This window comes from Trichomycterus rosablanca, chromosome 16 (assembly GCF_030014385.1).
Source record: "Trichomycterus rosablanca isolate fTriRos1 chromosome 16, fTriRos1.hap1, whole genome shotgun sequence".
Taxonomy (NCBI): domain Eukaryota; kingdom Metazoa; phylum Chordata; class Actinopteri; order Siluriformes; family Trichomycteridae; genus Trichomycterus; species Trichomycterus rosablanca.
The window spans coordinates 8,939,221-8,955,453 of record NC_086003.1 but is presented as its reverse complement, the minus strand read 5'-3'; the positions used below and the strand labels follow the sequence as shown (position 1 = coordinate 8,955,453).

At 39.6% G+C, this 16,233-nt stretch overlaps 1 protein-coding gene across 2 annotated transcripts in view; it reads left to right on the top strand.

Annotated features, from left to right (window-relative positions):
- Positions 1-16,233, top strand: part of col5a1 (procollagen, type V, alpha 1) — a 117,841-nt gene that overhangs the window by 50,028 nt on the left and 51,580 nt on the right. For both annotated transcript variants that reach the window (XM_063012224.1, XM_063012223.1), the window contains exons 5-12: positions 3,306-3,437; positions 5,059-5,160; positions 7,734-8,312; positions 8,417-8,869; positions 9,958-10,011; positions 12,228-12,269; positions 13,364-13,426; positions 13,620-13,694. In XM_063012224.1, coding sequence (XP_062868294.1) covers positions 3,306-3,437; positions 5,059-5,160; positions 7,734-8,312; positions 8,417-8,869; positions 9,958-10,011; positions 12,228-12,269; positions 13,364-13,426; positions 13,620-13,694 — 1,500 coding nt within the window. The remainder of the gene's footprint in view (positions 1-3,305; positions 3,438-5,058; positions 5,161-7,733; positions 8,313-8,416; positions 8,870-9,957; positions 10,012-12,227; positions 12,270-13,363; positions 13,427-13,619; positions 13,695-16,233) is intronic.

The following is a 16,233-nucleotide window of genomic DNA, read 5'->3' as shown; positions in this document are numbered from 1 at the left end:
CAGCCAACAGCGCCCTGTGGGCAGCGTTCTGTGACCACTGGTGAAGGTCTAGAAGATGACCAACTCAGACAGCAGCAATAGATGAGCAATTGTCTCTGACTTTACATCTACAAGGTGGACCAACTGTGTAGGAGTGTCTAATAGAGTGGACAGTGAGTGGACACGGTATTTAAAAACTCCAGCAGCGCTGCTGTGTCTGATTCACTCATACCAGCACAACACAGACTAACACCCCACCACCATGTCAGTGTCACTGCAGTGCTGAGAATGATCCACCACCCAAATAATACCTGTTCTGTAGTGGTCCTGGGACAGTCCTGACCATTGAAGAACAGCATAAAAGGGGGCTAACAAAGCATGCAGAAAAACAGATGGACTACAGTCAGTAATTGTATAACTACAAAGTGCTTCTACATGGTAAGTGGAGCTGATAAAATGGACAGTGAGTGTAGTAACAAGGAGGTGGTTTTAATGTTATGGCTGATCAGTGTATATTTAAATGTAAATCTTCCCAACCAAAATACATAATTATACAGATTTTAGTAAATTATTCAAAAATACTGTTTTGTTTTGGGTACTTTGCACATGTGGATTTACATTGTTTGTATTGCAATGACTTGTGGACTGTGGTGTCCATAAGTTTATATCTTTAACGGTGTAACTGACTGTTTAAATGACTATTTACTTTATTTTGGAACAGTCAGACATAAGGCTGCTTTAATTCTTCTTCAAAGTTGCTTTTTAATTAGTGCAAAATAAACTGTTTGCGTAGGTCTGTATCATCCTTAAAGGTTACTGACATCTTAATCAGACCTAGATCTCCACTAAGCCTAGAGAGCCTTCTGTTCCTTTTCTCTCTCTCTCCCCCCTCTCTCTCGCTCTCTCCTCTCAGTGACCCTTATAAATGTTCCTCATTAGATGATATATGCGTGGATGTATGTGTGTGTGTGCGTGCCTGTTCATGCCCAAATTTAAAGCTGCACTGCCTTTACTTGTCTTCTAAACAGAGCTAAAACTTACTGTCTGATTTGAGCAGTCTCGGTTTGGGAGCATGTCCAAATATCACCATGCTAGTGTGTCTGATTAGATTTTAGTAAACTGTTAGTTTAAGCAATAAACATTCACACAGTTGAGTATGGGACTGAACTCCAGTCAGCTGCTCTGAGAGAGGCTAGAATTACACCGTGGGTGTGTTCAGTAAGAGAGTTAAAGCTACACAGTTTATTATCACATTATATATGTTTGTAAAGAAGCATTTTTGGATTTTTATAATTATGCTGTATTTAAATATGTGGTAGCTCAAGTACTGGGCTTGTCATTGGTAGGTTGCTGGTTCAATCTCCATAGCGGACAGGTTACTGCTGTTGGATTCTTATTACTTGGAATGTATATGGTTAAAATAAAAGTGCTTGCTAAATGCTTAAATTGTAAAGTACAGTGTGTACATGAGTGTGTGTCTGTGTTAGATAAGCAGCTTGTTTCACTCTACTCTGATTGATCCCTGTTGGAGTTCGTAGTCTGAGTCACCTCTTCTGCCAGACCCTGACCCGATTGTGTGTGTGTGTGTGTGTGTGTGTGTGTGTGGTGTGTATCCGGTCTTGTCTCACCATCTCAACAGATGTTAAATAGATTTGTTTATTTCTTAAGACATTTTTCCATGAGAGCTTAATGGAATGCTCTAGGAAATCACTCTCCTGTTTGTTTGGTTTTATTTTAAGTGCTTTTTACTTATTGGATTGGAATGAAAGTAACTAAATTTTATTGTTACTGTACAAGATACAGAACTGTAGTAATGGAGTTTTTATTTGCATCCAGTGGCTCTGACCAGTTGGTCATTGCTCCTGGAATTAGCATATCTGAAAAGACTCTGCAATTTACTGAAATGGGTTCAGTTCAAACGCACTTAAATGCACCCCAAAGTCAAAATCCTGGGAAGATTGGTGTGGAAATTTACCAGGTCAAGTCCTAGAACAATTTTCCTAGAACAAATTACCCAACTTACTTCTATGAATGAGATTACAAAATCCGCACGTTACTGGGTTAGATGAACTGACTTTAGTTAAGCTGATTAGTACTCAAGCATAATAAAAAGAAATCAAGAGGAGCTTGAAGTTGTGCCCAGTTGGCGCAGCGGGATATTCCACTAGCACACCAGCGCCGAGATTCTGAACTCCTCGGTTCGAAAATCAGCATTGCCACCGGTCGGCTTGGCGGCATCTAGCGGACATAATTGGCAGTGCCTGCAGCAGACATGGTTCTGCTAGGGCGGGATGACCAGACTATAAGGGTGGGGTCTTCAAACACTGTGTAAAGACCCTAAGTGGCAGATGGAGAGGCGCCTGTGCAGAGTGCATAGGTGAAAAAGGGTTCCGCAAAGGGCTGCGCGCAGGTTGCAGGAGGCGTGAGCAGCAATATACCCACCTCGACTGCAATCAGGGATCCCCCAGCAGCGGAAGACAAATTGACTACACTAAATTGGGAGAAAATAGGAGAACATGCTTGAAGTTACCTCATATGTGCCATCATATTACTAACCCTCTCTGGCATGAATGTTAGTTGGGTGGGTGGGAGGGGATAATATAATGCTACTACAAAGATTATGAAAATAAGAATCGCCAGCCAGTGGTACCACTTTTCGGACCTGATTTTTATCCGGCACAGTGCTAACACTCAGTCAAGCAGACCTCATAGCCTTATTATACTCTTTGATCACAGCAGGATAGGGGACTTTAGTCAGCTTTTGCTTCCTGTTCCATCTCTCAGCCTCAGTGATTGGCCATGTTCCAATGTAATCACTTACAACTGGAGCAATTTTCTCTTTAAAAAATACTTGTTCTGTTTTAATGAGCTATTTAATAGTGGTACAGTAAAAAGGCAGCATTGCATGAGATCATATGTATTTCCTTTTCCTTATCTAACAGCCTCACACACTCTTTGATTGACTCTTCACTTCCTAACCACCCCTTAAACTTGATTCTAGGGTCCACTCATTATCACTGTAACTACTCTTAATCTCACTGTCCTTACTGTCTGTAGGAAAGACCCAGTTCTTTTCAGCTACAGAATGTCTGTTTCTTCTGTGATTATTAGTAGATTAGTAGACAGAACAGCAAAACATTAGCTACGGTCACTATTTTGCATTCCAGTACATCTCTTTTTAATTGCATTACCCTGAAATTGTAGCCTAACAAGCAGCATTGTCTTTAAGAAAGGACAGTTTTAGTATATAAGTAGAATATAAGTGGTTGTTTTAGGGTTTTGTGCTTTTATGTTTGGTCTAATTTCTTTTTGGTATTTTTTTTCAGGGCGATATTCAACAGCTGATGATTATAGCAGACCACCGTGCTGCATATGACTACTGTCAACATTATAGCCCAGATTGTGAGGTTCCCGCTCAGGAGCAGCCACAAAACCAGGACCCCAACACTGATGAATATGTAAGTTTGCTTTGTAGTAGTCATTAATCATTAATCATTAATCACCAGCAAATATATACAGTTGCAATCAGAAATCAGCAAATAAACAATGAAAATCAATAATGTAGCATTTTCGAGTGTCACAGTTATTCAGCCCCTACGTAATATTGCTGATCTTAAAACCTACTGCTAGCTTGTGTGATCTAAAGTAGGGTTACAACATGATTAAACCCCTGGGACTCAATAACGACTCTTAATGTGCTTCAGCTGTAATGTTTTACATAAACACCACCCAAAGATTCAAGTGTTCAAAGTGTGTTGCAACCATGGTGAAAACTAAGGCACTGTCAAAACAGCTGACAGGGGTGATCATTTTATTGCACCCAATGGGCAGTGGGTATAGAAAGATTTCCAAGTCCTTAAACATTTGGGAGTATTGTCTGGAAGGTGCAGAGAAACTGCCTGGCCATGGGGTAAGCCTAAAATTGTGTTCAGAGGCTTTAGCAGCAAATGAAAACCATCGTGTTACTGCAAAAGACCTACAGGAAGACGTAATAAGGGTTGAGACAAATGTGTCAGTGGCAACCATAAGATGATCTTTAACAACCCATGACTTTATGGCCAGATTCCATAATGCACACACTCCAAATAAACTTTAAATAAAATCACCTACAGTGGTACCTTGTAACTCAGCGTCCCCTAAACTCAAAATCTTTGAAACTCAACGCTTTTCGTTGAGAAATTTGTACCCTTAAACTCAACATTTCCCTTAAACTCAACATTACTCAACGAATAACCCTCAAATCCATTCTGAAAGCTCCACATGTATCTGTGTTTATGTAACTTAATGTATTAAAAGAACGACAAAAGTAAAGTGCAGGTTTTATTGTATTTTAATTGATTTTTAACTGTTTTTAATTGTATTGTGTTTTTATATTATATTATTTTTAGTGTATAAAAGTAAAAAACAACCCCATTATTTTACATTAGCCTAAAATATATGCAGTTCCACGGGACCATGGAACGCATTAACAGGTTTTCCATACATCATTATGGGAAAAATTACCGTAAAACCTTTTAAACGCCACTCCCAGAACCAATTGACTTTGAGTTTTAAGGTACCACTGTAATAACATTTGCAAAAGAGTTTCCAGAAGAAAGTTTTCTCTCAAGTTCTCTCAATATAATACCAGTTTTACCCTATAAAATAAAAGGTTAATGGTTTTTTGACTACGGAAACAGAACACTAGGTCTAGTCCTGCAAAAATGTGCAATAATTAAAATGATCACACCACTTATAGCTGCTTCTCTTAGATAAAATTTTTTAGAGACATTGCATAAATGAATGCAAACATACAAACTCTTAAATACCCTTCATTCTTAATAATTAAATAGTAATTATAGTTTTTAAATGATTGGCTTATGAATGTATTTAACACTTTATGTTGCAGGTGCTATTGATTTTAAGGCTGCATTATGTGCCACTTGGTCTTCAAATAATAGAATTAACATATATACATATTATAAAGTCACTGTTTTGGCAGGCAGTTTATGATGTATTGTTATATAAAAGTATTTGCCCTGGATAACTATCACAGTATAACAGATTACAAGGGTTAACACTGATGCGTTGATGTTACAGAACACAGAAGATGACACTTACTACTATGAGTACCCATACTATGAGGACGTGGATGGAGAGAAGGCAGAGGATTCATTATCCAGCACTGGAGGCAACACCAGGGTAACAAGCCACACACTATGAGTCTAAAAATGCACTATTATAATAAGTTAGTGTCACAGTAAACTAAATTTGATTAATATTAAATTACACAAAGGTACATGTAAAGCGTGTATAATAGTTAGAAATGTAATTATTTAAGAGACAAAGTTACCCAACACTCAAATCACATTTTTGAAAAAGTAATTGGCACCTTAACGTTATAACCTTTCCACTGGGAAACACTGGGTGCAAGGCAAGAATGCCCCCCATCCCCGGCCACATTGCTAAGATCCGAGTTAGAATGGTGGTTTGTGCCGCTCAGGTGGAGCAGCGGTAAAAACACACGCTGGAACCAGAGCTGAGCCTGTCGTTTATATGGGCGGGACTAAGCCAGATAGGGTCTCTCTCTCATGACTGGTGCAATTACGACCTCTGCTAACTGCTTGATGGCGCGTGCACGGAGATGAGTCCCTTCGTACACGCAGCTAGGCTGCACTGCACTCGTCAAAGTGTAGGTGATAAGATGCATACGGCATGCTGCCCACGTGTCGGTGGGGGCGTGGGTTAGCTTCGTTCTCCTCAATCAGAGCAGAGATCGGCATTGGTGGAGAGGAAGCATGATGCAATGTGGCAATTGGATACGCTAAAAAGGGAGAAAAAGGGGAGAATATGCATAAATAAAATATATTTATATCTAGCATAATGGCACCTGGTTGCATTTACATTTATGACATCTAGACATCTATCAGACAATTTTATCCAAAGTGAATAAATGCACTGCAAGCAATTGAGGGTTAAAGATCTTGTTCAGGGTGTTGCTCAAAAGAACTTAGCTGATGGTCCAGTACCTTAACCACCAGGCTAACAGTGACTTTTCGGTCATTACTGTGGTAAAGTTTTAGACCATTTGTTTTTGTAAAATTGCTAAAGCTCAGACTTAAGACTAGAGTCTTCAGATATAGTCTCTTTTTGCCAAGGCATTTCTCTTGAGTTTAATTCAGGACTCTATGCTTTTTCCAAAGTTTTGTTTCTTTTCAGCCACTCAGATACAGATTAAACACAGGCAGATTATTATTGCAGCAAAATATTCCCACACCATCACACTACCACCACAATGGTTGGCTGTTGTCACAATGTTTTCACTATGCAATGCTACATTTGCTTTTGCCAGACAAAGTCTGGACTGTTTTGGATGACTGGTGTCCAAAATGTTTCAATGTTGATTCTTCTCCTCATAAAAATAGTCCCAAAAGGTTTGGCGACTATTCACTTGCTGATTTGTAAATGTCTCTTGGTTAGCATTTACAAACCCCATTTCCAAAAGAATGGGACATTTTGTAAAACATAATAAAAAGAAGAATCTGTGATTTGTTAAGTCTTGCAAATCTTTATTTAACTGATTTTTTATTGATTTACTGATCAACATCATATCTTGTAAATATAAGCACATTTGGAATTTGACACCCTCCCATAAATCCCATTGGTACCTAGTCAATTTTGTATTGTTAAGTCATCAACGCTGACCTTCATCAACGCTGTCTGCATTTAATTAGCTTTACTGGCTTACCAATTAAATTTGGTACATTTGGTAAAGATTCCTTTTTCACAGGAGTGATATATGTGTCCTTTTATTTCTTGAATAAATACTAATATGTTTTGTATTTAGCAATAACTGTAAGACATTTACACCGATCAGACATAACATTTTGACCACCTTTCAACTATTGTATTGGTCCCCCTTTTGCTGCCAAAACAGCCTTGACTCGTCGAGACATGGACTCCACTAGACCCCTCAAGGTGTGCTGTTGTATCTGGCACCAAGATGTTAGCAGCAGATCCTTTAACTCCTGTAAGTTGTGAGGTGGGGCCTCCATGTATCGGACTTGTTTGTCCAGGATGTCCTACAGATGCTCGATTGGATTGAGATCTGGAGAATTTGAAGGCCAAGTCAACACCTCAGACTCGTTGTTGTGCTTGTCAAAACATTCCTGAACCATTTTTGCTTTGTGCTAAAAGAGGTCACAGCCATCAGGGAATACCGTTTCCATGAAAGGGTGTACATGGTCTGCAACAATGCTTAGGTAGGTGGTATGTGTCACAGTAACATCCACATGGCTGGCAGGACCCAAGGTTACCCAGCACACGGGCCAGACTTTGCTCCCCACGTGCATCAATGAGCCTTGGCCGCCCATGACCCTGACGCCGGTTTACCACTGTTCCTTCCTTGGACCACTTTTGATAGATACTGATCATTGCAGACCGGGAACATCCCACAAGAGCTGCAGTTTTGGAGATGCTCTGACCCAGTCGTCTAGCCATCAAAATTTGGCCCTTGTCAAACTGGCTCAAATTCTTACGCTTGCCCATTTTTCCTGCTTCTAACACATCAACATTGAGGATAAAATGTTCACTTGCTGCCTAATATATCTCACCCGCTTACAGGTGCTGTTGATGAAGAGATAATCAGTGTTATTTACTTCACCTGTTAGTGGTCATAATGTTATGCCTGGTATGTGTATAATGCACTTGAAAGCTATGCAAGTAGTTCTAGTAAATAATAGCTAATAAATTTTTGCCATTTTTGACATGTATAGGAAACTGTGACCACAGTCGTCGAAGGAACAGGTTCAAGTTCTGGCAGTTCCTCAAGCAGTTCTTCCAGAGGTTCTTCAAGCAGTTCCTCAAGCACTCCTTCCAGAGGTTCTTCAAGCAGTTCCTCAAGCACTTCTTCCAGAGGTTCTTCAAGCAGTTCAGGTAGTTCTGTAAGCAGCTCTTCAACCGGCAGCTCTACCACAGCAACTGGCAGTGAATCCTACGACGGCTACGACGGATATGACACTGGCTACGAGACGTACTACGATGAGTCAACTTCCCAGCCTGATTCCTCGATTACAATCACAAGCACAGGCACAGGTGACCTTAATCTGGGTTTGGGAGGTGACAAAGAGAGGCACACCATCACCTCTGTGGGACATGGCGAAGGACTTATTCACACGTCCAGCTCATCTGGTTCTAGCTCTGGCCCTGGTTCTACGACAAGAATAAGCTCAGGTTCTAGCTCCAGCACTGGTTCTGGCTCTACTACGGGAACTTCTGTTTCCAGTTCCAGTACTGGATCCGGCTCAGTTTCCACTTCCATTACAGGATCTAGCACCAGCTCTAGTTCCAGCTCGGTAAGTTGTTGTGATGTCGAACAAATATTTGGAAACATAATATTTCTGTGAATATTTCTTCTTCTAATCTTAATTTAACCCTGTGTGTGTCTCTTTGTGTCTAGGTGGACAATTATGACAACCCGTACGGTTCCGAAGTGAACTATGGAGAATACGAGGGCTACAGCGAGGGCGAGGACACCGTTGGAGGAGGAAGCAGCAGCAGTACCGTATCTGTAGGAGGCGGATCTGTTTCCGTTGGGGGCGGGTCTGTTTCAGCTGGAGGCGAATCAGTCTCAGTTGGGGGTGGAACCATTTCTGTGGGAGGTGGTTCCGTTTCTGTGAGTGGATCTGCTGGAGGTGGATCTGCTAGTGCTGGGGCCGGTGCAGGGGCGGGATCTGTTTCCACAGGAGGAGGGCAGACGGGAGCTAAAGGCGATGTGGATTTTACAGATTTGGATGGATTCAAAGAGGAGTCTATTACAGATTTAAATAAAGTCGACCTAGAGGATATTTACAAAGACTACAGTGACTACTACGAAGATAAAGTCTTGCCCGCTAATACTGACGATTACCAGGTAGCACTCAAAATGCTAGTCTATGAATTCATAGCTGGTCATTTTACATAGAAATATTTGTTATATTAGTCTGTCTTTAGCTGCCAACAACCAATCAGTGCAAGCAGGAATACCACATGTGATCAATTAAGCCTTGTTTTAGTTGACAGGTTGGGATGCTTCGTTGTCTTATAGCAATTAGCAGACGTTTTTATTCAAAGTGACTTACAATATGCAAGGAAAAGTGGGTTAAGGGAGTTGCGGATGGGCCCAACATGTCAAATTGGCAGTAATGGGGTCTGAACCTGTTATCTTTTGATCAATACTCCAGTACCTTAACCACTACACCTTACCAAACCCTCCTGCACTTTCGTCACTGGGAAGATCACCATAATCCATTAGTTTGCATTGGATTAGTTTGGTTTCGAGCCCCACCACTGTCAGGGTGCCTGTTGGACCCTTGAGTTAAACCCTTAAGTCTTAATTGCTTAGACTGTATACTGTCACTATTATAAGTTGCTTTGGATAAAAACATCTGGAGCACTGACAACACAATTTAATTTGCACTAAATGCATTAAACATTGACCAATGACAGCATTTGGAGGCGAACCTTAACCGTCAGAAGTGTTGTAATTGTACTTGACGTAAGCAGTAAGTGTAAGCAGTGTAAGCAAGAAGATCCTGGGCTCGATTCCGAAAGTGGTCTGGGTCCTTTCTGTGTGGAGTTTGCATGTTCTCCTTGTGTTTAAGTAGGTTTCCTTCCAGTCCAAAGACATGCGGTCAGGTTAACTGGACATGCAAAAGTCCCCCTAGCTATAAGTGTGTGGGAATGTGTGTGCGTGTGTGTTTGCCTCGTGATGGACTGGCGACCTGTCCAGGGTGTTTTCTCCCTTTCGCCCAGTGGATCGTACCCACAGCGACCCTGAACAGGATAGGTTGCTTTGCTGTCTCAACCAATAGATTAAAATGACACTTGTGTATGTGTGTCACATGACAGTTTGTGAATCTATCAAACCTGCATAATAGAAATATAGTAAGTAAGTCAATATTGTGTGTATAGTGAGTTTGTGTACGGTGTATATTTAAAGCTTGTCTTATATGCCTGTAGGTTGGGGCCAGAGGAGAGAAAGGACAGAAAGGAGAGCCAGCCGTGATTGAACCGGTATGTGTCTGTGTGTGTGCGCTTACATGTGCGCCTGCATTCCATTTGTTCCACTGTACAATGCATATGGAAGTAGTGTAAACCACTTCCTCGGATACAGGATGTGCACCCAGAGTGGATAAACATTTTTCTGACTGTATATTTCTACCTATAAACACATATGTTCTCAAAACAAAAAGAAATAAAAACCTGACATGATTCAGTCTAGAGAACATTAAAAAGTTTGTTTAGTATTTTGGATTTTTGGGACTGATATTGGCCAACTTTGGCGCAGCCCTTTAACAGAACCCTTTTGCACCCATGCACTCTGCACAGGCACCTCTGTCCGCCTCTATCAGGATCCTTACACAGCGATTGAAGACCCCGCCCACATATTCCGGTCATCCCTCCAATTATGCCCACTTGATTGTGCCCAGCTGACCGGTGTCAATGCCAAGATTTGAACTGAGGAGTTCAGAATCACAGCGCTGGTGTGCTAGCGGAACATCCCGTTGCCCACCTGGGCGCCCACTATCCTATTTATGATCTTATTTATTTATGACTCCTGAGTTAAGTGTACAGTTTATTGTTGGGTGTTTGCTCCTTAAGCTACTTGATGATGCCCAAGTACTATGTGTCACCAAAAACAGTTTGTGTGTTTTGTACTTAAATATATTATGTTAATAATAAAAGGGTCGCACCCAGGTGGCACAGCTGGATATTCCGCCAGCACACCAGCACTGACATTCTGAAGTCTTCGGTTTGAAAATTGTTGTTACTACCGGTCGGCTGGGCGCCATCTAGCGGGCATGATTGGCAGTGCCTGCAGCAGACACGCTTCTGCCAAGGCGGGATGACCAGACTATGTGGGTGGGGTCTTCAATCGCTGTGTAAGGACCCTGATTAGCAGATAGAGAGGCGCCTGTGCAGAGTGCATAGGTGAAAAAGGGTTCCGCTAAGGGCTGCGCACGGGTTGGAGGAGGCGTGAGCAACAATATGCTCACCTCAACTGCAATCAGGGATACCCTAGCAGCGGAAGATATACTGACTACGCTAAATTGGGAGAAAATGCATAAATAAAAAATAGAAGATGTATGTATTTATGCCTTGTGATGGACTGGCAACCTGTCTGGGGTGCCTTAACACAGTGAACACTTCTATTCTAGTTCATCCCAAAGAAGTTCGATGTGGTTGGGGTCAGGGCTCTGGCAGGGCTAGTCAAGTTCTTCCCCTCCAGACTGACCCAACCATGCCTCTATGTACCTTGCTTTGTGCACTGGGTCACAGTTATACTGAAACAGAAACTGTTCCTTCCCTGAAACTGTTTCCACAAAGTTAGAGGCATCCCATTGTCCAAAATTTCTTGGTATGCCGAAGCATCAAGATTCCCTTCACTGGAACTAAGGGGTCTGGGCCAACAGTTAAAAAGCAACCCCATATCATTATCCATCCTCCACCAAACTTTACAGCTGGCAGAGTTTATTTAGGCAGGGAACGTTCTCCTGGATCTCGCCAAATCCAGACTTGTCCATCAGACAAAATAAGATAAAAAAGCATGCTCAGTCCAATGGTGGTGCGCTTTACACCAATCTATCCACAGCTTGGGATTGGGCTTGGTCATATAAGGCTTGCATGCACAGCTGGTTTGGAGCTCTGCAGTAAATGAGTCAGCAGAACGTTGGCGACTTTTATACACCATGCACTTAAGGACTCGGCGACCCCGCTGTGTAACGTTACGTGATCTGCTACTTCGTGGCTGAGTTGCTGTGGTTCCTAAACGCTTCCACTTTTCAATAATACCACTCACAGTTCATTGTGGAATATCTAGAAGGGAAGACATTTCACAAACTGACTTGTTGCAATGGTGGCATCCTGTTACAGCACCACACTTGAATTGAGTGAGCTCTTTAGAACCCGGTCCATTCATTCAGAATGGTGCTGACTAATAAATCTCAGAAAAATGACATACCTGCACTCACCCTTCAAAACTGGAAGATACTCTGGAAATTGTGCATCACAAAATAGAACACATTGTTCCTGGGACATTTGTACTTTATCACAACTATTAAATACCAGCTGTGTAATGTCTACAGTCTGTCATGTACTTTCCATAATGCAAAATTGTCCTGCACCAGACAGTCTGCTAATAAAATGTACATAAATACAATAAAACATATAATAAAAACATGAGGAGCTTTATGTTCCATTCTCATGAATAATGTTTTTCTCTTTTGCAGGGAATGCTAGTAGAAGGCCCTCCTGGTCCAGAAGGCCCAACTGTAAGTTTGTCTGCATGTTTTTAATTATCTGTGTATGTGTCAGACAGATTTTTATCCCATAAGACACATGCTTCAGAATTTGAAAATATGTATTATGTAAGGACATTGTGTCCGCACGAGCATTTTAAGTCAAAATGTGTTTTCTCTTTCTTTGTGTCTCTCTCTCTTTTGCTCACTTACTCACACACTCGCACATTCCGGGTGCTGAGTTAGCTTTGGCACTGTCAATTATAGCTGCAGAGAATCAAAATAAAATGTACAACTGGCAATCGAGTAATCAAGTGCAGACTCTCTTTTTCTCTATTTGTTTCTCCCTCTTTCTTTAACACACACTTGAACATACACTGATCAGCCATAACATTGAAACCACCTCCTTGTTTCTATACTCACTGTCCATTTTATCAGCTCCCACTTACCATATAAAAGCACTTTGTAGTTCTATAATTACTGACTGTAGTCTATCTCTTTCTCTACATATCTTTTTAGCCTGCTTTTACCCTGTTCTCTAATGGTCAGGACCACCACAGAGCAGGTATTATTTAGGTGGTGGATCATTCTCAGCACTGCAGTGACAATGACATGACAGTTTTAAAATACAGTTTCCACTCACTGTCCACTCTTTTAGACACTCCTACCTAGTTGGTCCACCTTGTAGACGTAAAGTCAGAGACGATTGCTCATCTATTTCTGCTGTTTGAGTTGGTCATCGTTTTAGACCTTCATCAGTGGTCACAGGACACTGCCCACGGGGCGCTGTTGGCTGGATGTTTTTGGTTAGTGGACTATTCTCAGTCCAGCAGTAACAGTGAGGTGTTTAAAAATCCATCAGCGCTGCTGTGTCTTATCAACTCATACCAGCACAACACACACTAACACACCACCACCATGTCAGTGCTGAAAATTACCCACCACCCAAATAATACCTATATATATATATATTACTTTTGTGAGTTGGTTTGCACCTTTAAGTCACTTCACTGATTTAGAGTCCAGCTGTGATGCACTTTCACTGCCATGACTGAACCCACACATTTGAGTGACCATGTTTTTGTTTATTTATTGCATAAATAAATGCTTCTCCCATGCTTCTGTAGGGTCTTCCTGGTCCTCCAGGAATGTCGGGTTCTCCAGGCACCTCCGGAGACACTGGAGAGAGGGTAAGTCACTGTAACTCTGCTTCTGATACTATACTTATGCAACATTATTGCCTTAATGCAGATGTGTTTTTAAATATCACTGTTACATTAGTAAAATTATGTATTTGAGTTAACCTTTAGTAAAGTGATAATCTTGCATCCTATTGTAAATCTTTATTTTATTAAATTACTTACAATCCTTTATTCCGACTAGGGTTCTCCTGGTCGCTCTGGTCTTCCTGGAGCTGATGGTTTGCCCGGACCCCCAGGGACCGTCCTGATGTTGCCTGTATGTAAAACACAGTCAGAATTCTGTACACTGACACTTTTTTACCTGTGTATTTGGAGTGTGTGCCAGCCCAAACCTGTTAACCTTTTTTTTTTAAAGAATGCCAAGGTGCATGAGGGCAAAATGTTTGCCAAATCAGTTTATGTGCATGATGAATTGATTGATTCACAACCTGCGATTTATTAAAATAACTTTTTATCATTTTCTGGTATTTTATCATGGCTGCCAATGTGAATATATTGTTTTATGTATTAAAAACCTTTATCTGTAAATGTTTCAGTAAGACAGCGAAGAATTCTGCCAGACTTTGCATTTAGTTACAACTTGTATCACCTCTAGAACTATGCATTGACATGTGTTTACTTACACTCAGTGGCATCTGGCTAAGCTTTTTAAATACTCATATACACGCAACAGTTTAGCATTTGCCCCATCACCTTATATAGTGCTTAAGTTCAGATCTTAAAGAAATTATATATTTTATATTAAGAGATAGAGTCCAAGACAACATAACTGGTCCTGCCTCTGGGTAAAAGGATGGCATTCCCCCTCCTTCCTTGATTCAAAGCAATGCTAACCAATTTAAGGCATCTATGTGCTCTTTAAAGAGATGGTTGCTCAAAATATTATATACTATTGGCTGGCCGGGCATCTATACAGATATGATTGGCTGTGTCTGCAAAAAGGAAATGTCTAAACCCCTGATTTGATTGTCCAGGCTATTTCTGCTTGTGGCCAATAGTTCCTGGTAAAACTGGACCTGCCACAACCATGGTAAAGGGAGTAAAAAGGTTAATAGAAATGAAAAGGTTGATAGAAATGAATTTAGCAACAAGTGTTAATATTTTATTAATAAACTGTTGTGTTATACTGCATTTTAATCCACTTGAGATAAATTCAGGAAATGTTGGATCTTAAAACATCTGTAATGTCACACCTGTTAAATGATCTTTTAATCGAGTCAGTTGAGCCAAATGTATCAGGACTTCTCCCACATTCCTTTGCAATGTTAGATAATAGTCATAATCTCACCTAAGTCAAAGATTTCCGCTGTAAGATTTAAGTTTAAAAATGTTCTGCAGATGAAACATTTTAAACCTTACAACATTTGTCATTTATTATTATTATTATTAGTAATAGTAGTAATTATTATTATTTGTACTAGTAGTAGTAGTAATAGTACCAGCAGTAGTAGTAATACGATTGTTATTATTATTGTTATTTTAGTAGTAGCAGTATTTTTATGATTAATATTATGTAGTAGTAGTAGTAGTTGTAGCAGCAGTATTAGTAGTAGTACAAGTATTATTATTATTATCAGTAGTAGTAGCAGTATTATTATCATTATTAATAGTAATAGTATTAGTAGTAATAGTAGTAGTAGTAGTAGTAGTAGCAGTATTATTATTATTAGTGGTAGTAGTAGTAGCAGTATTATTATTATTAGTGGTAGTAGTAGTAGTAGTAATTTTAGTAGTAGCAGTATTATTATTAGTGATAGTAATAGTAGTAGTAGTAGTAGTATTCGTGGTAGTTGTAGTAATTTTAGTAGTAGTAGCAGCAGTATTATTATTAGTGGTAGTAGTAGTAGCAGTATTATTATCATTAGTGGTAGTAGTAGTAGTAGTAATTTTAGTAGTAGTAGCAGGATTATTATTAGTAATAGTAGTAGTAGTAGTATTAGTAGTAGTAGCAGTATTATTATTATCAGTGGTAGTAGAAATTTTAGTAGTAGCAGCAGTATTATTATAATTGGTAGTAGTAGCAGTATTATTATTATCAGTGGTAGTAGTAGTTGTTGTAATGTTAGTAGTAGTACCAGTATTATTATTTTCATTATTACTATTAGTAGTAGTAGCAAAAGAAGTAGTTGTAAAAGTAGCTGTAATATTAGTAGTAGCAGCAGTATTATTATTAGTGGTAGCAGTAGTAGCAGTATTATTATTATTAGTGGTAGTAGTAGTAATTTTAGTAGTGGTAGTAGTAGTAATTTTAGTAGTAGTAGCAGTATTATTATTATTATTATTATTATTATTATTATTATTATCAGTGGTAGTAGTAATTTTAGTAGTAGCAGCAGTATTATTATTATTGGTAGTAGTAGCAGTATTATTATTATCAGTGGTAGTAGTAGTTGTTGTAATGTTAGTAGTAGTACCAGTATTATTATTTTCATTATTACTATTAGTAGTAGTAGCAAAAGAAGTAGTTGTAAAAGTAGATGTAATATTAGTAGTAGTAGCAGTATTATTATTACTTTTATTATTAGTAGTAGTAGTTGTAGTAGAAGTTGTTGTTATAGAAGTAATTGTAGTATTAGTAGTAGTAGTAGTTGATATAGAAGTAGTTGTAGTATTAGTAGTAGTAGTTGTTGTTATAGACATAGTTGTAGTATTAGTAGTAGTTGTTGTTATAGAAGTAGTTGTAGTATTAGTAGTAGTAGTAGTAGTAGTAGTAGTTGTTATAGAAGTAGTTGTAGCATTAGTATTAGTAGTAGTTATAGAAGTAGTTGTAGTATTAGTAGTAGTAATTGTTGTTA